This window comes from Pipistrellus hanaki, assembly GCF_964339955.1.
Source record: "Pipistrellus hanaki genome assembly, chromosome: 2".
In the NCBI taxonomy this organism is placed as follows: Eukaryota; Metazoa; Chordata; class Mammalia; order Chiroptera; family Vespertilionidae; genus Pipistrellus; species Pipistrellus hanaki.
The window spans coordinates 68572521-68598615 of NC_140504.1; the positions used below are offsets into that span (position 1 = coordinate 68572521).

The 26095-nt window shown below is 37.8% G+C and overlaps 1 protein-coding gene and 1 long non-coding RNA gene across 10 annotated transcripts in view; one reads left to right on the top strand and one right to left on the bottom strand.

Annotated features, from left to right (window-relative positions):
• The window catches only part of LOC311618287, a 1465663-nt gene that overhangs the window by 486219 nt on the left and 953349 nt on the right, over nt 1-26095 (top strand). The gene's annotated exons all lie outside the window — the stretch shown is intronic.
• Nucleotides 21545-26095, bottom strand: part of ALCAM (activated leukocyte cell adhesion molecule) — a 194394-nt gene continuing 189843 nt past the window's right edge. For all 4 annotated transcript variants that reach the window (XM_084875704.1, XM_084875702.1, XM_084875705.1 and 1 more), the window contains one exon: nt 21545-21660. In XM_084875704.1, the coding sequence (XP_084731830.1) occupies nt 21573-21660 (88 nt within the window). In that variant the 3' untranslated portion in view covers nt 21545-21572. The remainder of the gene's footprint in view (nt 21661-26095) is intronic.

Sequence of the window (26095 nt, forward strand, 5' to 3'; positions counted from 1 at the left end):
AAAAAGAAACAATGGAAGGATAACTTTAAAAATCCAATAATTACTACCTATCAGAAAGGAAACATAAAAGGTAAAGGAGAAAAGGGATTGCATCATGAACTTGAGTTACAATTTTGACATTGAAAACATTTAAATATTTTATACATAATTGAGAAAAAATATTAAATAGGGAGAAAAGTTTAAATTTAAAAAACTCAAACAAATGAATTCAACTGTTGATTGTATAACAACAAATAGAAATTATTTCAGGTTAAAAATTCAAATGACTACTTTTAGTAGTAGATAAGTTATTTTGAAACAATATGAATATTTAAGATAAAACTAGATAATTAATTAGTGTGGTTAAGGAAGATGATTATCAGCATGAGAAAATATGGGAAAGAGATACCTACCTATCTAAAATAAAACAAAAATAAAACCTGCAACTAGATTTGAAGTGGAAATTTTTTTCCTCTTAATAAAAACATTTTTTTCCTGATTGTCCATAGAAAAGGCCTAGCAGCAATGAGAATTCATGTGGTTTCTAAGTTTGATTTTCCATTAAAATACTCTAGGTCTCTTGGTGAAATAGCTGATTCTACTCAGACCTGTGGCAGAAAATGGAGAGGCAAACTGTGCTGTGTCAGCACGGCCGAGGGTGGGACTGAGTGGGGACCGTGAAGGAGTTAGAAAAGGCAGACAAGAGAATGCAGCTGGGGCTGGGTGGGACGCTGCCATCTCTGATGGAGAGATCCAGTACTAGGGACTACAAGCCGTGTCTTTATTTTATAGCCAGATTCCACGAGGCAAAGTAAGGGTGTGGTCAAGATGTTTACAAGATTCTCGTGAGTTTTGAACCTGCTCAATTACATGCACCTGAACTCTATCAAGTCCACATCACTCAGGCACGTGCGACCATGAGTTTGGACCATAGGCTCAAGCTTACAACTAATATAACTGTTCGCTATAACTGTGCTGGGAGGGCTCTGCTCTCCAAGCTAGGACTTGCACTTGGCCATGAGTGGACTGTGCCCTCTTGTTAGTCCAAGGCTTGAACCTGTTCAAACACTGTAGCCACTCTGCACAGCGAACATGGGACATCTTATTGTAACCAGAAATAGGAATTTGTCTATATTAATGGCTTTATATGTAAAGAATTCAGAAACCAAATGCAAAGGGCTCCATCTTATTGGCCTAAAATAAGACAATGTGAATATAAAAAAGAATAATGGAGACTGGGAAGAACGCGATGAGGAGCAGGAGCCGCTGCCAGACACCCCCGGCAAGGAGCCAGGCGTCAGAGCCCCCGGGGCAGAGGTGCTGCTGGACCCTCGACCACTGATCACGAGCCACGGAGCCAAGGCCAGGGGCTGCTTCCTGGGCGGCGCCGACCCCAGCAACAGGCTGAAGCTGCGCAGAAGCCTGTGGAGAACAAAGGGGCATTGCAGGCCAGCCTGCTGAGCTTCCAGGACAAGGAGGAAGAAACCGAAGAAGTTTTCAATGTGAAGAAATCAAGTTATAGCAAAAGATAGTAAAATTACTTAAGAAAGAATACAAAGAAGATCTTGAAAAATCGAAGACTAAGACAGAACTCAACTCAGCAGCCAACATTGCAACATAAATGCGTTTAAAAAAAAAAAAAAAAAAAAGGACAGAATGTTGGAGTGGTGGCGGCCAGGCCCAGAGTGGCCAGGTCCCAGGCAGTGGCAGCCAGGCCCAGAGCAGCAGCAACCAGAACCAGAGCAGCAGCAGCCAGGCCGGGAGCGGCCAGGCCCAGAGCAGCCGGGCCCAGAGCAGCCAGGTCGGGAGCAGCTAGACCCAGAGCAGCAGCAGCCAGGCCCAGAGCAGCCAGGTCGGGAGCAGCCAGGCCCAGAGCAGTAGCAACCAGGCCCGGAGCAGCCGGGCCCAGAGCAGCCGGGTGGGGAGCAGCCAGGCCCAGAGCAGCATCAGCCAGGCCCGGAGCAGCCAGGCTAGGAGTGGCCAGGCCCGGAGCAGCAGCACCAAGCCCGGAGCAGCCAGGTCGGGAGCAGCCAGGCCCGGAGCAGCCGAGCCCGGAGCAGCTGATTGTGGAATGGACCAGAGCAACAGAGGCCAGGCCCGGAGCAGCCGAGCCCGGAGCAGCTGATTGTGGAATGGACCAGAGTAACAGAGGCCAGGCCCGGAGCAGCCAGACCCGGAACAGCTTGCTCCTTGCCTGCCCATGCCCCAGGGCTGCCTCTCAGACATGGCTGGAAACTTTTGGGGGAACTTGAGGGTCTGCTGAATCAAGTGATGGAGGCTTAAATCTGGAAGTGTTGAGTTATTATAGCGCTGGGGTGTTGATCTGTGAGTGCCTTGTGTGGGGTCCAGATGAGGTTGGTTGATCTATTTGGAAGTGTCTTTTGTGTGAAGTGTATCCTTGGGCATGTGGAGCTATTATTGATTTGAGAAAATGCTAAGTAACTGATTCACTACCTGAAAAATTTAAAGTTCTGAAAGTTTAAGGTCTCTTGCCAAAAAGAGGTTTTAAAGCTAACACCTTAATTTTAATGGAGAAAGGGGAGGACAAGCCCTTCCCACCCAGAACAGGTAATCCAATTCCAGCCAGCAGCTATCTTTAAACAATGTGTTCATTTACATTTGAATGGCTATACCTTTTGATAGCCTAAGGGCAAGTTTACATGTAAACAAGTTTGCTTCTCAGTTCCCAGGGCAGAAAAAACAAGGTTTAAAATTATTAGATTTTAAAATTTATTCTTAGAAGTGTAAAAGTTTATTAATTAAAAAAACAACAACAGCCGAAACCGGTTTGGCTCAATGGATAGAGCGTCGGCTTGGGGACTGAAAGGTCCCAGGTTCGATTCTGGTCAAGGGCATGTACCTTGGTTGTGGGCATATCCCCAGTAGGGGGTGTGCAAGAGGCAGCTGATCGATGACTCTCACTCATCGATGTTTCTAACTCTCTATCTCTCTCTCTTCCTCTCTGTACAAAATCAATAAAATATATTAAAAAACAAAAAACAAAAACAAAAAAAAACAACAACAAAAAAGGAGATTGAAAAAATTGATGAACAATATTAGCTGTTGATTATAGTAGAGTCAGAGATATGGGAGGGGAGTGGACTGACAGTTCTTGGGGATAGGGGGAGTGGTGGGTGTGGGAAGAGACTGAACATAAACTGTGCACCTATGGATGAGGACAATGGGGAGTGGGGAGGGGGTGGAGGATAAGGTGGGAACCTGGTGGAGCGGGGAAAGAAATGAGGAACCTTTGTAATAACCTTTATGAACAATAAAGATTGATTAAAAAGAATAATGACTACCATGTACTGAAACACTGAAAAATATATGAAAATCTATCAATTCATTAAAATTCTTTAAAAAAGAAAAGACTCTTTGATCATCATTTAGATATCACTAATGGTACCCCATGCAATTTCTCTAAAAATTATTTAAGGAAGAGCCGGATAACTGTTGTTCCTTCCTGTGCAAACTTAACTGTGGGTAACCAAGTAATTAATGTGTTACAGAATAATTTCCTCTAATACATGCAGATAGAATGATAGAATTAGAAAATCATCATTTATCAACCCCTAAATTATGAGTGGACTTGGACAAGATCATCAATGGATGTTCAACCATTTGTTAAAAATTGATAAAGAACTTCATGACAAGCACCTTGAACCCCAAATATAATCATAACTTAAAGTGAGACAGTCACTAAACAAGTGTTGGCCAGGATGTGGAACCTTGTGCAGTGTTAGTGGGGCATGTGAAATGGTGGGGCCACTGTAGAAACAGCATGGCATTTCTTAAAAAATTCAAAATGGAATTACCATGTGATCCAATAACCCCACTTCTGGCTGTATACCAAAAAGAACTGAAATCAGATTCGGGAAGATATATTTGTACATTCATGTTCATGGCAACATTATTCATAATCTCTAAAATGTGGACACAACCAAGTATTCATTGAAGAATGAATGGATAAGCAAATGCAGTATATATTTATACAATGGGATATAGTTTACTTATTCTTTTTTAATATATTTTATTGATTTTTACAAAGAAGAAGGGAGAAAGATAATCAGAAACATTGATGAGAGAAAACATCCATCAGCTGCCTCCTGCACCCCCGCTACTGGTGGTGTGCCAGCAACCAAGGTATATGCCCTTGACCTGAATTGAACCTGGGACCCTTCAGTCCTTAGGCCAATGCTCTATCCACTGAGCCAAACTGGTTAGGGATATTTACTTATTCTTTTGTTTTTTAAAATATATTTTATTTATTTATTTATTTATTTATTTATTTATTTATTTATTTATTACAGAGAGAGGGATAGAGAACTAGAAACATCCATGATAGAGAACCATCAACCAGCTGCCTCATACTGGTGTGTCATACTGGGGATGTGCCCACAATCAAGGAACATGCCCTTGACCGGAATTGAACCTGGGACCTTTCAGCCCGCAGGCCGGTGCTCTATCCACTAAGCCAAACCGGTTTTGGCTATTTACTTATTCTTAAAAAGGGCATGCTACAATACTCATAAACTTTGAGGACATTATGATAAGTGAAATTAGCCACTCACAAAGAGACAGTGTATAATTCCTCTTATATCAGGTACTTGGAATAGTCAAAATCATAGAGACAGACAGTAGAATGGTGGTTACTAGGTGCTTGGGGGAATGTAGAATGGGGAGTTATTGTTTAATAGGTATAGAGTTTTAGTTTTATTCAATACAAGATGAAAAGAGCTGTGGGGATGAATAGTGATGGTTACATAACAATGTAAATGTATTTAATACCACTCAATTGTACACTTAAAATGGTAAAGATGGTCAATTTTATATTCTGTATATTTACCACAACTTTACAAAAAAGTAAGACTACCAGACACATGATGTGATACAAAAGGACCTGCATATTATGGCCTATAAGAGATGTTTGCCCAAATGATTGGACCGAAATCCAAATTTAACTATCAGTTTATCAGGAGTACAGGGTGAGGAATGAGTTGCATTTGGGGTAATTAGCAGCATCTTGTTTTTAGTTTTATTTGTTTGTTTTTCCTTCTCTTCATATTCTAACTTTATTATCTTTGTGTCATAGAACTAGATAGAGGATAATCACAGATTGGTGATTATCTTTCTGTAATCTGAAGAAAAATTTCCTTGTGCCTGACCATAATTATTCTTTCAAATTAGAGCTTCCTCCACAGGTGATATATACCTTATCTTCTTTTTAGTTTTTAAACAAATTTATTTTTATAAATTTACTTTAAACATAGTTTTTAAAGGTTCAAAAAGCTTATCCCCTACTCTTCTTATATCTACTACCTATTCACAATTCCAGTCTCCAGAGATAACCTTCCCTGGCCTAAGTTACTATTTTGGCCTTTTTTTCTTTTCTTTTTTCTTTTAATGTTTCTTGTTGAAAGTATGAGGCAGGGGTGAGATAAGCAGCATCTTGAAGTTTGACAGGACAAAGACTGGGTGAGAGGAAAGCTTTAGAAGCAGAAACCAAACCTATAACAAGTAGTTCCTATGGGAAATCACAGGTGCTGTGCTGGGTTGTGGGAGACCATATCTGGCTGACACCTGTGTAGATACAAAAATACTAAAATCACTTACAATGGTTTTCTAGGGACCAGGCACTAAGTTTCCTCTACTTACTTCTCACAACAACCTTTGGTGGGAGGCATTCTTTTCATTGTTTTACAGACAAATGTTAAATAACTTCCCCAAGGATACCCAGCACTCACAGAGGAGGCTTCAAAATGTCAATGTTAATGCTCGCTTGATGGTAGAAGAGCAAGTTCATGGGAGAGAGTGTTGCTTATGCTCTAGCTAAAGTAAATCACTTTGTGATGTGTCCTTGGCTTTTTTACTTATCATATGCTACATTTTATTGTTCTAAAGTGCCAACGATTGCAAGACTCAATTATTTTGCCGAAACCGGTTTGGCTCAATGGATAGAGCGTCGGCTTGGGGACTGAAGGGACCCAGTTCGATTCTGGTCAAGGGCATGTACCTTGGTTGCGGGCATATCCCCAGTAGGGGGTGTGCAAGAGGCAGCTGATCGATGACTCTCTCTCATCGATGTTTCTAACTATCTCTCTCCCTTCCTCTCTGTACAAAATCAATAAAAAAAAATGTATTTAAAAAAAAGACTCAATTATTTTATGAATTAAGAAAAAAAATGCAGTCCACTAACTTATGGCATAATGTTATATCATTTAGAATGTTTATTTGCTGCCTAATAAATAAATTTCAATAGTATTACTAAGACATTCATTTTGGAATATATATCACCATTATCATACAGAAAATCAACAATTATCAAATGAAGTTGGCTAAGAATTCCTGAAATTTCTTACCATCCAGAGTGTGACTTGTTCTACGTTGCTTTTCAATTCAAGGTTTGTGTTTCTTCATACCCTTTTCTTTGTGCCATGACAGCCAGAATATAACTAAAGTCCATGGGTGCTGGGCTCCTCAGTCAGTTTTGAAAAGATATAAAGGTAGTTTACCTGTGAATACCATTTGGGACTTACTCTGCCTTAAATCCAAGCCCTTCCCACCTCTCCCTGAAATTGTTTATTATAATGAAAGTTAAAGGGGTACTTCTGATTTTTCTCCAGTGTACCAAAATTTAATTTTGCAACTTTCAATGCTGGAGCTTTTCATATCTATACACATAAAAGGATAATATGCTAATTAGACCAAATAGACTGGATGTCTTTCACACATCATTCAGGACATCATTCCTGACAAAGCCGGGGCTTGGTCCAGGGGAATCCACCCATAGTCCCGGTTGCCTGTAGTCAGCACAGGGGAAGCTGGCCGGTCCCGGTTGCCTTAGCCGGCCAGAGGAGGGAAGCCTGGGTTTCAGGTGCAGTGGCCGAGACAGAGGCAGTTAGGGGAGATCAGGCAGGCAGTCAAAGGGATTAGGGGTGATCATGCAGGCAGGCAGGCAGGCAAGTGGTTAGGAGCCAGCGGTCCCTAATTGCAAGAGGGATGTCCAACAGAGATTGGGCATGAACTCTCAGTCGGACACTCCCTGAAGGTTCCTGGATTGCAAGAGGATGCAGGCCAGGCTTAGGAGATCCCCCCACCCTGCACTTTGCACAAATTTCATGCACTGGGCCTCTAGTTTTTCTATAAAATGACAACTGTCATGATTGCTGCCAGGTAAAGTAAGGAGTCATTGACCATAACTTGTATCTTAATTATGAGATGTTAAAATATGAGAAAGAAAAATGCAGGCTTTAGGGTTGTTAAATATGGTAATTAAAAATAATATTCACTTAAGCATCATGACCTTGTGGGAACAGAATCTAATTCTAAATAGCTTGCTGGTAGACTGCCTGGGTTTAAATCAGTGATTCCCAAAGTGGTCTATATCGACCCCCAGGGGTCTATGACAACCTGCAAGGGGTCTACGTCAGCGAAAAAAAAATTTGGGGGTCCATGAAATGAAAATGGGGGTCCACGATAGTGGATCTCAACATACACTGATAGTACCTATTTACTTACATCATATTATCTTATAATATAAAAACATATAAATTATTTATAAAAGTACCTATGAAGTAAAAAATTTATTATATATGTTTATAAAATTGTGTAAGTTGTAGGATAAAAACCTGCACATAATGATATACCAGTATCATCTTGTTACAAGCATACGCGCAGTAAACATTCTTGCCAATTTTTGTCTCAAAGCTTCGCGAACTTGCACCGACTTGTTCAATTCGTCACTCTATAAATATGAATGTGAGAAAAATACGTTCATTCGTTTCCTGAATCTTGAATAAGAAAGTGCTGAGAAAATATTTAAAAAAATATAAACTGGTAGTTTATCATACAAATTATAGTGAATCAGTGTTATTTTGTTTGAGAATGCCGGAGAAAAGTAGGTACATTATTTTTTATTAAATTTTAACACTAAACTTCACTACAGTTAGAAATTTACAAAAAAATCAATATCAGGTAAGTAGGGGGTCTACCCAAAACCAAAAAACATGGCAAGGGGTCTACGGCACAAACAAGTTTGGGAACCTCTGGTTTAAATCCTCTTCACTTATTTACTGTGTGTCCAGTGGCCATCTTTTCCCTCTTGCTCTACTGATAAGAGTTAGCTAGCTAGCTTAATCAGGCAGACAGGAAGGAAGGGGGTCTAGAGAGGATAGAGGCATCTTGGCCTGAACAATTAACGCAGCCATAAGTTAGATCAAAAACAGCCCTGACCTGAGCTGCTTGGAGACCCATGAGGGTAATAAAACATCTCTCTCTGGCCAGGACAACTGGGAGAAAGCCATAAGATAGATCAAAAGCAACTCCTACCTGAACAGATAAGATGGATAGATGAAGGACAGAGAAATGTCACAGGATAAGGGGGGAGAAAGACATACATTCCCGGAGATTTAAAAAGAAAAAGTCACAGCATGTGGGGTGGGGAGAGGAAACATTTTCACAGAGGATATAGGGATGTTGTGAAATAAGAGGAAAGGGGGGGTGGCCTCCTGGGCTTTGGCCTTTGAAACTGGTACTGTGTAGCAGAGTGGCCAATGATTGAGAGAAAGGGTCTCCAGGGTCTCCTCTCAAGATAAAGAGAGCAGTGGCCACCCTCTTTAGGGGGCCCCTCTTTCTCTCCTTAGCCAGGAGAGACAGTGTGTTAGAATTAGAATCTGGTTTAGAGATAGAGATAGAATCTGCTTGCAATAAAGTTTCTGTACTTCTCATTCTCCATCCTTTGTCATTCTTCAAATCTATCTGAATAAAAATCCACGAGAGAAATCACTCTTGTACCCAGCTCACCAAAAAACCCCAAATCAACTGCCATTCTCCTGGCCTTCTTTCCTATACATATTTGGTGTGTCTTTTCTGAAGTAAACACTACCATAGGTGCTTGGAAGTCATTAGAAAATAAAATAAGGATCACATTTTTATGCAACTTGATTCTAGTCTTAAAGAAAGAGGAGCATTTGGTGATGGCAGAGAAAAATAAAGACAATTTAGATAAGTGGAATATCTAAGGGAAAGGAGGAAAGTAAATCAACAAAGTTGAAATAAAAATGTATTTTCCCTACTATTAATTTAGGCTCTCCAGAAATTTCTTTTCTAATCTTCAAATTCTTTATTCCCATGTTTCATGAATAAATTGTGTGTACAAATGGGTTTGTTTGTGTCTATTACACATTAAAATAAAAATACAGATGGAGCTCTCTTGTACAAAATACCATGCATTCTCTTCAAGGTGAAGAAGAAAAACTTCTGCCTACTATGCTCAGTGAAATTAAAAAAAAAAAAAAAAGCAACAGCATGAAAATGAAACATAAGTGAGGTTTGTGAAATTATCTTGGTTATATTTCTCTAAGGTATTGTGTGCAGCCCAGGTAACCCCCTCACTTAGCACAGACTTCTTGGTTAACTAAGTTGCCTTTGGAGGTGCTGTGATGTCATCTATATGTGCTACGGATTTTGTTTTTCCTTTAAATCCACAAAAGCACACATCCTCTCCCAACACAAACAGCCATTTTAAATTTGAAATATTTTCCTGGATTCTTCATATATTATTTTGTACAGAAAATATTTTTCCTTTGCTTGTTATCACAGGCTAAAGAGCATATCATTTTTAGCAATTTAAACTTAAATAAATCACCATGCCAACTTGGATTGGCCTTTGTTCCTTCACAGTCACATATAGTAGTTTGCCTTAATTAAGTTAATAATAAAGGGATTAAAATTGCTAGCTGGCAAGGGAGGAGCCTGTCAAAAGTATTAAATTTTGAATTTAAAATGATTGTCCTTGCATGCTAATTATGAGCTGCCTGAGATACAGAGGGAATTCAGGGAAAAGATACTCTAACCATGTGTTAGTTTAATTCTGGAGAAGAGCCTTTAAAGAATGAATTGCATTGCGATTTGCTTTCTAATCAGACCAGACATTAATTTAGATCGATGACCTCAAATCCTTTAAATCCACTATCACTGGCAGTAATTGCAAAAATTCTATGACTGTCTACAAAGTTTTCTGCCAGGGCACAACGGAAGATGGATTTGTGAACAAAATTGAATTTGTGATTGTGAACAATAGAAAGCTCATCTCATTAGTTGTAATGGTGATGAGATAATTGGACTCATCCTGTATTTGATGAGTGTATAAGAGTCATAAGAGGAGAAAACTGGAAGGAATGGTAAGAAAGAAATTACCAATAATATACTTCTTATCTACAATCTCCTAGTTACTTTCAGCGGCCTAACTGACTGGTACTCCATAGTGCAGACAATCATCTTTCCTTTGTTTAGTCTAGGTATACACGCAATAACGAGGCAAAGTTAATCCTGGTGTTGATTGCTGCATTGTTTATTCAGTGATTTCCATCTAAAGAACCAGATACCCCAATGAAGAGAATCTTAAGTGCCCTCTCCTTGGATAGGAACTTGGGAAGGACTTGGGAACTTTTGGTTCATGGGAGAAAGCAGACAATTCTTTTGTTACTTGAAATCACCAAGCTTAGCCTCAATTCAGTAAGAGTGTCCATCCAAGATATTAATCAATAATTCAATGTTACTTCCGAGGGAGGCTTTCCTCTTTCCAGTGTGTTCTAAAATGTGGGCACACAAATGAGGTGTGACTATTTCCTTTCTCCCCTTCAGCTTTGGGATATTCAAAGTTGTCTCCTTTAATTATTTCGCTATTACTATTTTTCTCAAACGTAGCAAACCAGTTGAAATAGACTAATAAACAAAGGAAGCAAGTAATTAACCTGACTGAATTGGAAGAGGTGATGTCACCAGGAAGATTACTCAATCCGTTTTAGCTGTATGGGGTCACCCACATCCATATCGCTGCTAAGGGTAGTAGACAAGGACAGTGCCAGATAGACACACCTACATCGAGCACCTACTCCCTATAGAGCAGGCACGGTGATCCCTCTGATGATTCAAACCTGGATATTGCCAGCGGCCTGCTGAGAGCAGCATAGAGCTGACGTAGGCCATAAAAAAGGCCCATTTCACATTTGTGGAGAAGACTGTTTTCAGGAATAACCACCAATAGCGAGGCCAGCATTTGCCCCAGGACTCATCTATCTAGGCCAAATACCACCATCGAGCCAGCAGTTCTCAAAGACTTTACTTTCCCATTGTGGGAAAATATACTGCTTATAGTTTTCATATTTAAAAACACACACACATACCTGTTTCTTTGCTCACTGCCTCCGTGTTTGTAAACTATTCTCTATTGAATTGGGTTACCCCGACCCTGCAATTTAGTAATCTGCAATTTACTAAATAGTGGGAGCCAGAGTAATTTTCTCTTTAACTTGTGCATTTTATTCTGTTCAGGAGAAGATCTTATGTAATTAGTTCTGTGGCCATTTTATTTCATTTTTTTAAAAGTATATTTTATTGATTTTTTTTTTACAGAGAGGAAGGGAGAGGGATAGAGAACTAGAAACATCCATGAGAGAGAAACATCGACAAGCTGCCTCCTGCACACCCCTTACTGAAGATGTGCCCACAACCAATGTATATGCCCTTGACCAGAATAGAACCTGGGACCCTTCAGTCTGCAGGCCGATGCTCTATCCAGTGAGCCAAACTGTTTTCAACAGTTCTGCGGCCATTTTACAGATGAGGTAACTGAGGCTCAGGAGTTATGTTCAAAGTCTCACTACTAATGAATTGCAGGTCCCCATCCTTTTAGAAGTCCATTCAAAATCTATTTCTAAAGATTGTCATTATTTTTATTAAACAAATAAATACATCTGTCCCTCAGGAAGGCCTGGTGCCATTTGGTGGACACAGAAATGAAATGCCCATGTCTACCCTCACACCATTGTCACCATAACTTCAACCAGGATGCCGTGGACAGTGAGAATCTGCATAGTTTGCAGGAAAATTTGCTGAGGGTGTATGTATGTGTAGGTTTGTTTAATAACTCCTTTCTAATTGTTTCGTATTTAAATAGCCCTGTCCATATTTCCCTATTTTTATACTGAAACTTCCTGCTGAGTTTTATAAACCTGTAATGTGAAAACATAAGGAAAAGGTTAATAAATGCAGTTAGAACAATTTTTATTTCTTTCAGGATGTTCCCATTTAGTTAGTACCTGGATACCTGAGAGCTTGTTGATTTGCGTGATTGTCCTAATGACCAACGACATGAATAGCTGAAAATCTAATTAGGCCTTTTGAGCTGAGAATATTTTTTAAGAGACTCTGACATTTGGTGAGGAATGTGGTGTCAGCAGAATATCTAGCCTGGATGTAATTTCTAATTTGAGGAAAGGTATTGGAATGTAATTATGTGGACATACAGAGAGAGCAATTATATGAACCTGTCATAAATGCTGAACTTTCAGAACAACGAGAAAGGACAAATAGGGACCAGTGCCAGACAGAACTCATAATGTGCCCAGACTGCCAGGAGATGTGTATATGATTTATACACTCAAGAAACATCTCTAAACAGCTACCTGGCATTTCTACAAACAATCCCTTGGTGTTGATGCCAAAGTATATTTAATACCTATAGAAGGGCAGTGACTTTCCCAGAAAGTCAGAGAAGAGGGGAACATGTCAAAAGCACAAAAGTTTAGTCATTACAGCTTTAATAAAGTATGCCCAATTATTTTTGTGTGAAAGAAATCCTATATAGCAAAAGCATAATATACAAATTGTCCCGTCTACCAGGAGTTGACTGCTTGCTTATGACATGCCCTGACCACCAGGGGGTGGCACCAAACATGGCTGGTGTTGGTGTAGCAGCACTGGGAATGGGCAGCAGTGGAGGCGCTGCAGGCCCTGATGGGCCCTCATTAAAGAGGGATTAGGGTGGGATGGTGGAGCAAGTGAGTGGGCAGTGCCAGGCCAAGACTGGTGCGAGCCACTGGTCACTGGGCAGGGGCTGATTGCCCTGCCGATCTGATTGTGATGCCACCTCTGGGCTCTCAGGTGCTGAGGGAGCAGGGCAGGGGCTTGCCACCTGGCTCTCTCAGCACCTGGGAGCTGGGTAGCAGCAGGGCAATCGGCTGGGTGATCAGGCCCCGCAGCAACCAGCAGCAGTGGCAGGGGGCAGGTGGCCAGGGGAAGGAAGGGAGTTTACCTGGCCAGTAGCCAGCAACTGCTAGGGGCCCAACCAGTACACAAATTTTGTGCACTGGGCCTCTAGTATTTTTTATATTATCCTGACCTAATTAGCCAATCAGTTGTTACCCTTGAAGAAGTGTGCCAATGAGCTATTGTTGCATAAGAACAATCTCAAAGTTTAGTGGTTTAAAACACTCCTTTATTACTGTAGCCCATGGATTGTAGCCCAGGTGGATCATCTGACTGACAGCTGATGCAGATTGGGCTCCAGTGATCTTGGCTGAGCTTGCCCTGCCATACTCTGGGTTTGTCTGAGGCAACTTACCTGGTGCAGATCTGCTCTGTGTCTTTAAACCCATCTTGGCATGAACAGGCTGGCCTCGGCTTGTCCTTCCCATGGTGATCAGAGAAGTACAAGAAGTCAAGAAGAAATATGGTATGCTGCTTGAGGCCTAGACTCAGAACTGAAAAACAGTCACTTTCACATGATTTTATTGGATAAAGTGAATCATATGGATGAACCTAGTGTCAAAGAATGGAAAAACATTCTCTGGTCCTTTTGTGGGAAGAATTGCAAAGTCACATACAAAGGGTATGGAGACAGGTAAAGGTAAAGAATTAGGGCATTTAATGCCTGGCTGATGTGGCTCAGTGGTTGAGCATCACTATGAACTGAGAGGTCATGGTTCAATTCTGGTCAGGGCACATGCCCGGGTTGTAGGCTTGATCCCCAGTGTGGGGTGTGCGGAAGGCAGCCAATCAGTGATTCTCATCATTGATGTTTCTTTCTCCCTCTCCCTTCCTCTCTGAAATCAATAAAAATATATTTAAAAAACAAAACAAAACAAAAAAATTAGGGCATTTAATGCAAAAAAAAAAAAAAATGGCTCATGAGTGAAACAGGAATAGGATTCCTTTTGCAAAAGCACTTGACTTTAGGAAGCATCTTCTGAAACACACAGGAGGATGGAGAGAAGAGGCCTGTGCTGGTACTGTGGGAGTAGTCTTGTCCAGGAAGAAAAGATGAGTCAAAGACAAAATAAAAAACTGTGTGAACTGTTGCTGACATGCTTCCTCCCATAAAGTCATCTTTTAGCAAAAGCTCAGTTCACTGCAATTGCAAATATATGTGCTTTATATCTGGAAACTCTAGCTGACATGCAGAACCAAAGCATGACTCAACAGCTTCCTGTGCTTATCCAACTTCTTAACCCTCTCCTGCTCCACTCTGGTACATCTGTAAAACTCTCTACAATAAAGATTAAAACAAAACAAAACTATTTTGGTAAAATCCATTTGACTTTGCTCCCAACTACATGATTTTCTCATTGGATCAAATGCTTAGAAAAATAATTTTAAAAGAGGGGGAGTGATGAAGATGGACCAACAGAATCTGCCTCAGTGTCATTTCCTCTTCTGTACAATGCCAAGAGTCACTGGGTACTGATGTTGATGGTATTAATGTCAGTTCAACTCCATTTTTGTTGCAGAAATACCACAAAAACAATAGCGTTAATATTTATCAATCTGCACAGCCTTTGAATTGAACACTGATTCCATATGTTGCCTTTATCATCAGGACAACAGAAAATCCAAATCCTGTCATGATAACTATGAAGTACGTGTTTTATATTTTAATAATTACATTTTATTACACTTAAGAAAAATAACGAACGAATATGAGAGTAACTAAGTCACTATAGAAATCTTAATATATTATCAGTTAGGTATGTGGGGGAAGATCTATGTGTTGTTTTTGTGGTTTTGCCAATATGACCAAAAATCCATCATCTTTTAAACAATTTGTGTGCAACTGTGATATATGAAAAACAAAGCTCTCCGAATTAAGAAAACTCACAGAATATGACTCCTGTACATGAACCTGCAAGTTTTAAACAATAAACTTTCCTCTTGGGATTAGATTGAACAATAGGTAATATATCTTTGTCTCTCAATATAAAGTCTATTTTAAAACTTTTGGTGGACAATTCTAATCAAGCTAAAAAAGAGGAACTTAATTGTTATTGTCAACAAGAATTTCTGGGTAAATTGGGTTTTAATAACAATTTAGTTTCCAAGAGATGACTCTAGTACATAGACAAAAACATTTTCTTAACAGAAATACTAGTATTCTATATCCTTAATAGGTCATCCAGGGAGAGGGTTGTGAAATTACTTTCAAGCAATAACTTCATCTTCACTAATATTTCACTATATATTATTTCTTAATGATGAGAATTCAAAGAATAATATAGGTTTGCCTGGATTTTAATTGTTATTTCTGTGGAAGTGAACATCTCAGATCATATGTGAGTCAACCATCAATTTAAATTGTTCATTGAAGCTCCATTTATCCTGGCCTACCTGGGAAGATATGATCAGAAAGAAAATGTTTATGGGAAGTTGATATTTAATTTTGATTCCCTTACACATAGTCTAAACCGAGTTGCTGCCAACTTCCAAAGGCACATTTTATCAAGTGCCATACCTTTTGGACACCACAACTTCTGTTCTCTGGATATATAAGTTTTCTCAAAAACCTAATAATTTATTTTGAGCATCTATTATGTTGACACCGTCACTTATTTCCTGATATTATAGAGTTTATGTAATTAGGTTTATTCATACAAATTTCACTGCAACTGTTGAGTCTAGTGTGTGCTATTGTAACTGTAACACCCATGAATGCCTCACATCACAGTGCCATGAACATGTTCACCCTACATGTTCTTCCTATCTGACAAATAATTTGTATGTATTTAAGAATTTCCTTTTTAAATAAGAAAAATGGGGCAAAAAGCTAATACTTATATAATAATTTGTTTTCAAAGTGGTGGTCATCTTTTTCTTTAAATATGAATGATATGTTGCTAAGGGGATCAGATAAGTTATTCAATGGAAATCTTTCCTCTTGGTCATCTTCCCAAGCATAGATAGATGTATGTTCTTAGAACAGGGAAGGCAAGCAATGTAGTGAATAGAACTTGGACTTTGGCATTTTGATCATAGGTCCGGGCTTACCCACCTCCCATGTCTGTGATTGTCAACAAAGTTATTTACATTGTCTTGATCTGTAACATGGAGATTGTGCCTCCTGTGACAGGAAGTTGAATACATTCAAATGAAAGTGTAAGTAACACACCAATACAGTGCCAGTCTCATAAGAGGGACTTGGTGTATGACAGCAACATGCATGTTTAAAATGTCTCACATAATTATGCACATTTTTAAACATGTGTTTTAAATAAACATATGAAATTATACATATAATGTCTAATAAAATATCTGATCAGCTGTTAAATCTGTAATAATAAAAACATAATATGCTAATTAGACTGGATGTCTTTCCAGACAACCTTCCAGATGAAGCCTGTGGCTGGAGGGAAGCCCAGGTCCCGGATGCTAGAGGTTAAGCCAAGGTCCCAGTGCCAGTGCTGGCAGCCGGGGGAAGGAAGGCCTACTTGTGCACAAATTCGTGCATCAGGCCTCTAGTTAGATAATATTGGCTTATTCCATCCTTTATAGATGGTATAACCACTTCATGTGTCAATATTTCCCAATTTTACATACTATAAAAAAGGAGGATTTCCTGATTAAAGAAGTGTGGAAACTATAGTAGATTGGGCCAAGCATGGCCTTTAGAATCAGATCTGGTTTTTATAGCAACTTACCTACTTAGAAGCTAAATGCACTTGGGACTTATGGAACCTCTCTAAACCTTAGACTTTAGCTATTAAATGGGAGGATATTTAATACTATTTGCAACTAGTAAGGTTTAAATAAGATAATGTATGGTTGGCCCTAGCACACAGTATGGGCTCAATAAATATCATTTTTTTTTTCTCTCTGATGTTCACAGCTGACTTTACCTTATTTTAAAAGGTAAAGAATTGCTATGGAAGTTCATGCCTCGGTATTTCCAATGGTAAACTGAATGGTGTGTTAATAGTAGAAGAAAAGAAATAGGAGCATGTCCTCTTAATTATGTTCCTAGGACAGCCACATGGGACACCCACAACAAGTATGATCCTATTCCTGAAGATAGAGACACATACATTATAGAACCAATTTTAGGTAAAATCTAGGACTAGTGATGGTGGCAGAATTGGAAGGTGTAGACAATTTCACCTTGCTGAATTCCCTCTCCAGAGAGATGAAGAGTCACAATGAGTTTTCTACTGTTTTAATAAAGACAACTATTTCCTATACATAAACATCCTAGTTTAGACAAGAAGCAGACCGCTGTGAGAGATGTGTGAAGACATATTTCAGTTTTATTATCTTTTAGGCATAGACGGGTGTGTTAATCCATTTCCACATACATTTCTTATAATCAAAGATTGGAAGTGAAACTTGAGCTGGAAAAACCTGTCTCCTGTTGCCGAAGAGTTAGTAGTAAACTGAAGAGACGCCACCTCGGAAGTTGAGGATTGTGCAAGATCTGCCCTCCCGGCCTCGCTGTGCACATCTCTGATGTTACACAAATAAGCTTTCCTTTTCATCCGGGCATGGATTCAATAGTTCTAATGTTGCCTCCCGTTTCCCAGCAAACTTTCTGCTTCCCGTCCAGAGCTTTGTGCTGTGAATGTTCTGCTCTCTAGGTTCCGACACCTGTTCTCGAACTCAGTTCACCACAGCAAATGAAAGCCAAGAAATAACTGTAGCATAACCCTCTCTTTCTATAGCAGCATTGCTTCTTTCTGCAAACGTAGCCTAGGAGTTAGACTTTGAACCTTTGATCTCCCACACCAAAAGAAAAAGTATTTCTATGAAAGAGATTTCATTTTAGTGTTCACGGTTTATTGTGGAAAGCAGGTGTTTAAAATTTTAAGAATTTCTTTAACAAAATTCTAAAGAAAAGAGAAAACAGAGAAATCACAGTATTTACAGAGAGATAACAGAATGGCTTTGCCATGCAGAACACATAACTTTGGTTTTTCCCCTTTCACTTTGGTTTAAATATTGACCAAGATTCAATTTTCTTTTCCTGCCAAATAAAACTTCAATAAATGAAAGTTTAGAGGCAAAATAACATGTTTTCTCCCCCTCCCATAATATTTTACACAGCTTTGAGTCTAATAAGATATTTTATGTATTTAATTCATACCAATGCACTATAGGAAGCTTTTATTAAACTGAGATACTATTGCCCAGATAGTAAGTGGTTTACAAATGTACAACAGCATGTGTTTCTAAATAATGCAGAAGTGGCAAAATATTATTCCTAATATCCATCTTCAATTTATTTTTCATTGGCTTCATAATTTTTATTCCATCAATCTAAAAAACAAACACCAGTTTTCCTCTCTCCCAAGAACACAGTTCTATACCTGGGAATCTGATGTTCATTTTCTTTTTCTATATAAAGTTATGTAAATCCTGGGACAAAAATGGCTATGCAGTGTTCTCCCAGAATCCAGGCTTCTGCTTGAAAGAGCAAAGTTTAAAAGTCTAGTCACAAGTAGCTACTGGCCCATATCCAGTCTACTTCAAAAAGTTTCCATTTATACTACCACCCTATAAAGTTCCTCAAGCATAAAACACGCTTATAAAGTTACAAATTTGAATGTAACTAAAGATACATAGACATTTTATTATTACACTTTTATGTACTGCTTGATAAATTATGTACCAGTTAAAAACACTAAATTATCTCAAGGTGCATTCAATATCCGTAGCATAGTTAACAAAAACACACACGAAAAAAATATATATTCTATATTCTGTGGAAAATAACACAGCTTTGATAATGACCACTGTTAAAAATCTCCAATTCTGACTGATATCTTTTTCAAAAGGAAATGGGCATAATTTTAAGGCAGTGGATAACCCAAAGGATTTAACACCAATTTTTAAATACAGTGATTTACACTCTGATCTATGAAAATGAAAATGTTATCCGTGATTTTTCCAAACTGTCTCTCACACATTTTTTTCCTTTCTTCTGACAGAGAAAATAATTTACTAGCAGATGTCTCTAAAGTGCTACCCAAATTCTGTAATGTTATTTTTTTTTCAGTATAGGCAAAATTGTTAGTTTGGGAGTACCGTTATTATGTATGTGCATCCATATGCATGTGAGATTTCCTTTTGAGAGCCAGCTGGTGGTGTGTACACAGAATCAGCTCATCCAGGCTTTAGCAATCTGACTCTGCGCCTCCCCCTCTCAAGCTAAAACCACAGTTTTGGAATTGGGCAATGTGCGTGTTCCCAGTCCTCACAAGCTGCCACCTTTGGGAGTTAGAGGCTTGTGAAAAAGTTTAGGGGCATTATTGATAGCAATCAGAATCAGAAATGTACCTGCTCAGATTATCCATATAAACAATCGAAATAAAAACATTACATTGTACATCAGATTAACAGCAACTCCCAGAACAAAGCTTACAGTGTATAAAAATAGCTACGTAAAAAATTTACATAAAAGGCAAACCGAAAGGAAATCCTCAGTGCAGACATTTACAGAAAAAAACAAAAATAAAACCAAACACAACATATGACCTATCATCATGGCTACCAAAACTTGTTGTTTGCAATTTCATTTCATTGTTTGACTTGAGATAATTCTCTAAGATCCTGTGACAGCTTGGTAAAATGAACTGCTTAATATTTGAACCATGAATTGCTGTCAATGTCTTTGTATATGTCTTAAATACAATCCACGTTCATGCTTCAATTGGCCTATATAGTTTTTTTTTCTCTGAAATAATGAAAAAAAGAACATAATTTAGTAAGTTACTGTAGCAAACATTTTTTATCGTCAGCAGATGCTTTGTACTAAAAGTGACAGGAATTACTTTATAGGAGACTTTCATAAAACTCCATTTTCCCTGAACCCATCTGTGATGCCAGGCATTGCTATGCCCCTTCTGCAAATAATTTTTTTGGAATAGTTGAGCGTCTTTATTTTTATGAAAATTGCTTAATTCATGTGAAGAGCATAAAGGTTTTCAGGAAAACATTTCATTCTGTTTAAAAAATCCACTTATCCCTTCAAATCACACTCTTTTGTGGGCTTTGTCTTCAAGCTCAATTTTCCTTTGAGGTTTTACTCCATCCAATTTTGAAGATAACAGTAGGTAAAAATCTATGTTTATGAAAGATGGAGGAATGAATCCTAGAAAAGCAGAAAAAAAAACACAGCACGGGTGGAAATGCTGTCTATCTTGCTTCCAATGAAAGGCAAATAAGGGGAAAGAATCCAATCCAGTTCTTTCTCCCATCAGTCTGAGGTCCTGGTTTTCAGCTTTTAATAGTGATTACCCAAATTATTCTATTTTTCCTTCCTGCGTGCATCCTCCCAATTACAATTCTTTCTCATGCCCCATATCTTCTCTATGAGATTAATTTGGGTGACATACTCAAATTGTGACTATGGCTTATGTATAATGAAGCAAAGTTTTACTATGATTGTTGGGAATTTTAACTTTAGAGAGTCAGCTACAGTAAGTTATTCTCACTCACGGACACAAAATAATGTGCCCAAATGACTTACCTTAATAGAATCACACTCATATAAATTACATAAAATATATGCAATATACATAACAAGTGTATATATATTATACACAAATATATGTGTATGTGCATATACAGATACATGTATACATACACCTCCTATATAATAAAAGGGTAATATGCAAAGTGACCGAATGGTGGAACAACCAGTCTCTATCACATCTACTGACCACCAGGGGGCAGATGCTCAATGCAAGAGCTGTCCCCTGTTGGTCAGTGCACTCTTAAAGTGGGAGTGCCACTTAGGCAGAAGCCAGGCTGACAGCAGGTGAGCTCAGCGATGGTGGTGGGAGCCTCTCCCACCTCGGGGGATGTCCAACTGATGGCTTAGGCCTGCTCCCCATGGGTAATAAAAAGCCCATGGGGAGCAGGCCTAAGCCGTCAGTCAGACATCCTTCAAGGACTCCCAGACTGTGAAAGGGTTCAGGCTGGGCCAAGGGACCTGCAAAAGTGTGTGTGTGTGTGTGTGTGTGTGTGTGTGTATATACACAAAATTGTTAGTCTTTTCATTAAAATAATTTGAGAGATGGCTGATACTTTTAATATCTTAAATCATTGGATTCAAATTTTTATATTTAAAAATTATTCTCATAATTGTTTTTAAAAATAAATTTAAATTATTAGAATCAGTGCTCATCCAACCAAAACACAGTTTATAAAATTAAGCTTCTTTGCACTCAACAAAATTTTTGACATTAGAATACAAAATGCTAATTAAATGTTAAAATTTCAAAATTGATTTTAATTATTCAGAGGATAATGATTATTTGTTTGGAGGATATGGAAATGGTTGAGATTCCATTCTTTTGAAGACACCTGAGTTATCAAAGCTTGCTTTTGAAAAGCTCTCTTCTTGTTTTAAAAGCCTCAATTATAAAACATCTTACTGTCAAGGCTTTCCCTTTCATCTCATAGGGTGTTTCATTCTTTACTAGGAATTATTTCTATAAACCTCACACAGCTTACTTACCTGGACAACAACAAGAACAGTTTCTCTCTTAGGCTTCTGTTTTGTGATTGTTTTCTTCTAACTTTTTATTTTCCTCTAGATTACCAAGGTCCTTGTTTACGTGTTTTGATGCGGTCCTGTAAAGGAATTAATTAAACATTATTACATTGACACACACATTTTCCTTTCATAAATTTAGGGTTCACATTAATGTATCTTTGAAAACACATGTTTCACCTCTAATATAGGCAAACCACTAGAAAGAACAATTTCACATCTGTGAGTCCTGATTGGTAACAAGACCAATGAAATGACTTTGACAGTTGGATTGTATTAAATATATGCTAAGAGAAACATAAATCTATTATTTTGAACACAAACTATACATACATAGTTGTATCATGGTTTTGGCTAGGTTTTCTCTCCACTTTCTGGAAAGTAATTATTATCACTTTTTAGTCAAAATTTTCATTCTGTGGAAATACAATAGTTTCTGGCAAAAGTTTTCTGAGGGAGTTTCATTAAGGTCTTTCCCTTTATAGCATCTCTTTTTATGTCTCCAGATAGAGCTAATCCCCAGTAGCTTTGTTTTTGGATTTTTGTTTTACTGGATAAATAAAATATAAGATTAGAAAGAGACTGAGATTTATGACAGGAGATTGGCAGCAGCAGAAGCTAAAGCAGCTCTACTGTGGTGGTTCTCAAATAGTGGCCTCAGATGAACAACAGGATTATGAAAACAGAAAATGCAGATGCGGAATGCAATCTATGATAAGCAAGACCTAGTGGTTCAGCTGCAAGCTAAAGTTTGAGAACCACTGCCCTAGTGGTTGCCATGGTTACATATGATTGACTAAGTCCCATCCTTTAAGCGCTGAAACCAGGTTTTCTTAAACCCAGGGCCAAATTCTTTGGTTTTGTGATCACTCAGGAGAAGTCATCACTATATCTAAGAGTGCATCATTTCCTTCTTTCCTGTTTTATTCCTTCCCTCTATCCTTTTTTCTTTCCCTAACTCCTTTACTCCCTGTTGTAAGTACATCAGGGGAACCACAGTGATATGAAACTTCAAATTATTATTGCCATATAATTCCTAGTAATTCTTCTACTTTTAAGAAATTATGTAATACTAGATGTATCTCTTGGTTATGGAATCTGGGGTAGAAAATTCCCCTTTCCCTCAAAGTATTTTTATTCTTTAATTAAAATTTTTGAACTCATTTGCTAAGAATCACAATTTTACCAGAAAAAGTGTTATAATGGTGTATGACATTGGTTCAATTGAAATGAAGACATACAGCTCATTCAAACTGGAAATTCATTATATTTAGTGTAATTTTAATTTGTGATTTAAAAATCATTAATTTAGCTTCTAAATCTATGCATAAAGGCAGGAGAGCAATCTCAAACTCTGTCATCATGATTAAGTCCTATATGTGATAGCATTTTACTAGAACATATTTAAAAATGTAAATGAGATCATGTTGTAAGTTTGAGTCTATATCTTTAGTTATATATCACATAAATATCTTCTACCTTGTACTAAAATGGTACATTATACTGAATGACAACTTCTTTATCATATATATTATATATATTTTCCAGGCAAATAAAAGAATAATGTGTATATAATATATATATTAATGTAGATTATATATATATATATATATATATATATATATATATATATATACACAATCTACATTATATAATATACTACTGTGTTTCCCCGAAAATAAGACATCCCCTGAAAATAAGACCTAGCGCATCTTTGGGAGCAAAAATTAATATAAGACACTGTCTTATTTTCAGGGAAACAGGGTATGTAGTATATATTATAGGTGATTTGAAGTTTATTCTCTTTTGCTAACAAATTGATTAACTAATGCCTAATAAAATCTTAGTAACCTCAACAGTAAAATATGAGGGGTGGTGATTTAAGATGCTCTCTAAGACTTATTTTAAGGCCTAGACTTTCTATAAATCTACAAATCTTTTAAGATTTGTTTTGTGAAGAGTTATATACATATAAAATAATGTATCAATAATAAAAGTAAAATTCAATAAATTTTCAAAAACTGCATGCATGAATGCAACCTGTACCCAGCTCAAGAAATAGAACAGTTGCAGACCCTGAAGTACATGATGCTCCTTCCACTCACTATTGCCTCCCAAAACCTACCACAGTCCTAAGTTCTCACAGAATAGTTTTAGCTGTTCTTGTAATGTGAATATAAATGGAATCACACCTCATGTATTCACTTTCCTCTGCCTTTTATTTAAACACAACCCATGTTTGTGACATTCACATATGATGTTGTATGTAGTGTAGGTTTTGATTCTCATGCCTATATAGTTTGTCACTGGTTAAACAAATCATAATTTATTTATATATTTTACTAGTGATGGGAATTCTTGCTTTTTGTTCTTTTTTGGGATTTCACTTAAATTAGATCTTTTGTGTTGTCCCACATCTCTTATTTTATTGTGTGTCTTATCTATTCTTTTTCCTTTCTGTGCTTCAATCTGGGTGATTTCCATTGATCTGTATTCTAGCTTGCTTCTCTTCTGTTTTGCTGTAGCCAATCTGTTTTTAAATTCATCTACCCAAGACTTATTTTTTAATATATATTTCCAGGTCTAAGGTGTAAATTTGATTTTGAAATACATTTAAATTCTCTATTCCATGAATCTACAATGACCATATTTTCTTCCACTTTCAAGATATTATTTAGAGTTATTTTAATATCCTTGTCTGTTAACTATAGTACCAAAATCATGCATGAATCTGCATTTCTATCTTTTCTCTTGATTTTTGATTGTGTATTCTTTACTCTTTGCATATATAGAATATTTTGTATGACACCATGTATAAATGAACTGTAGAGACTGCAAGCAGCATTCTTTTCCATGAAATAAGGTCCCTCTTTCCGTTGTTAAGTGGGCAGGGCGAGGGGCTGATGATTCCATTGCAATCAGGGCTTAAGTTAGGCTGAGGCTCAGCTGCAGTTTTAGTGAGACCCAGTGTTCCTCTGGTTTTCCCTTTTCTCTAAGGCAGTGGTCAGCAAACTGTGGCTTGCGTGCTACATGTGGCTCTTTGGCCCCTTGAGTGTGGCTCTTCCACAAAATACCACAGCCTGGGCGAGTCTGTTTTGAAGAAGTGGCATTAAAAGTTTAAGTTTAAAAAATTTGGCTCTCGAAAGAAATGTCAAATGTTGTACTGTTGAAATTTGGCTCTGTTGACTGAATTTGCCAACCACTGTGCTAAGGCATGACCCTCCAAGGCTTCTGATTGAGATTCTGGCAAGTTCCACTTTCTCCAACCCTTAAATATAGAGATCCATCTCTTTGGAGAGTTTCCATCCATATCTCCAGCCATCTATCTCATGACACTTCAAAATATGGGCACACTCTTCTTCTTGACTTGAGTATATTTTCCTTGAAACTAAGGACCATGTTTTACTTCTATTTACCCATAATATACAATACACTGACTGAATATGGTAGGGAGCCAGAAGGTATTTCTTTTGATGAAATGAACTAACTGACCTCACTGTATATGTGTTTTTTCTTCACTATGATATTCTTTAAAAAATATGTATATATTTTTTTGATCTTTTAAAGAGAGGAAGGTAAAGGGATAGAGAGCTAGAAACATCGATGAGAGAGAAACATCTATCAGCTGCTTCCTGCACACCCCCTACTATGGATGTGCCTGCAATCGAGGTACATGCCCTTCACCGGAATCGAACCTGGGACCCTTCAGTTCACAGGCTGACGCTCTATCCACTGAGCCAAATCGGTTAGGGCCCACGATATTCTTAATAAAATTTTCTTTTTTCTAGCTGACTTTATTGTAAGAATATAGTATATAATACATGTAACACACAAAATATGTAATTGGTTGTTTATATTCATATCTATTTCCTTCTACTATTCCTTATATTAGTATTCACCAACACAAAGTTCTCATACCCAGCCGTTATCTTACAGACAAGTAAAATATAGAGAATACTACCTAGAATGACAGAACTTGAGTGATTTTTTTCAAGATAAAACATTTTTTTTCTGATAAAACTGCACAAAATCATATACATACATACATACATACATACATATGTACCTTGATTATTCTAATAGAGTGTTATAAGCTAGGAGTTGTTATTATAATCTCAAGAACAACCACAATAAAAGAATACAAAGAGGTAGGGTTAAAAAACCAGTAGAGTAATTAAAATGCAACACTAAAATTTATTTGAGTACCAGAAAGCAGGAAAAGAGGACCAGAGGACAATTAAGAAAACAAAGAGGGAGATAGTGGTCTTAATTATATCAATAGTTAAGTCAAATGTAACTTGTTAGAGATTGTTATACTATACTATGTAAGACAAGAAAATGCTGGCGAGCAGGGGTTAAATTATTTTTCTGAAAGGTCCAGATAGCAAATATTTTAGGCTTGCGTGGCTTTTGGTCCAACTCTTCAATTCTGGCAGTATAGTATGAAACAACCAACAATGGCCGTGCTCCCACAAAACCTGATTTACAAAATGTGGCAGCAGCCTGGAGTCATGG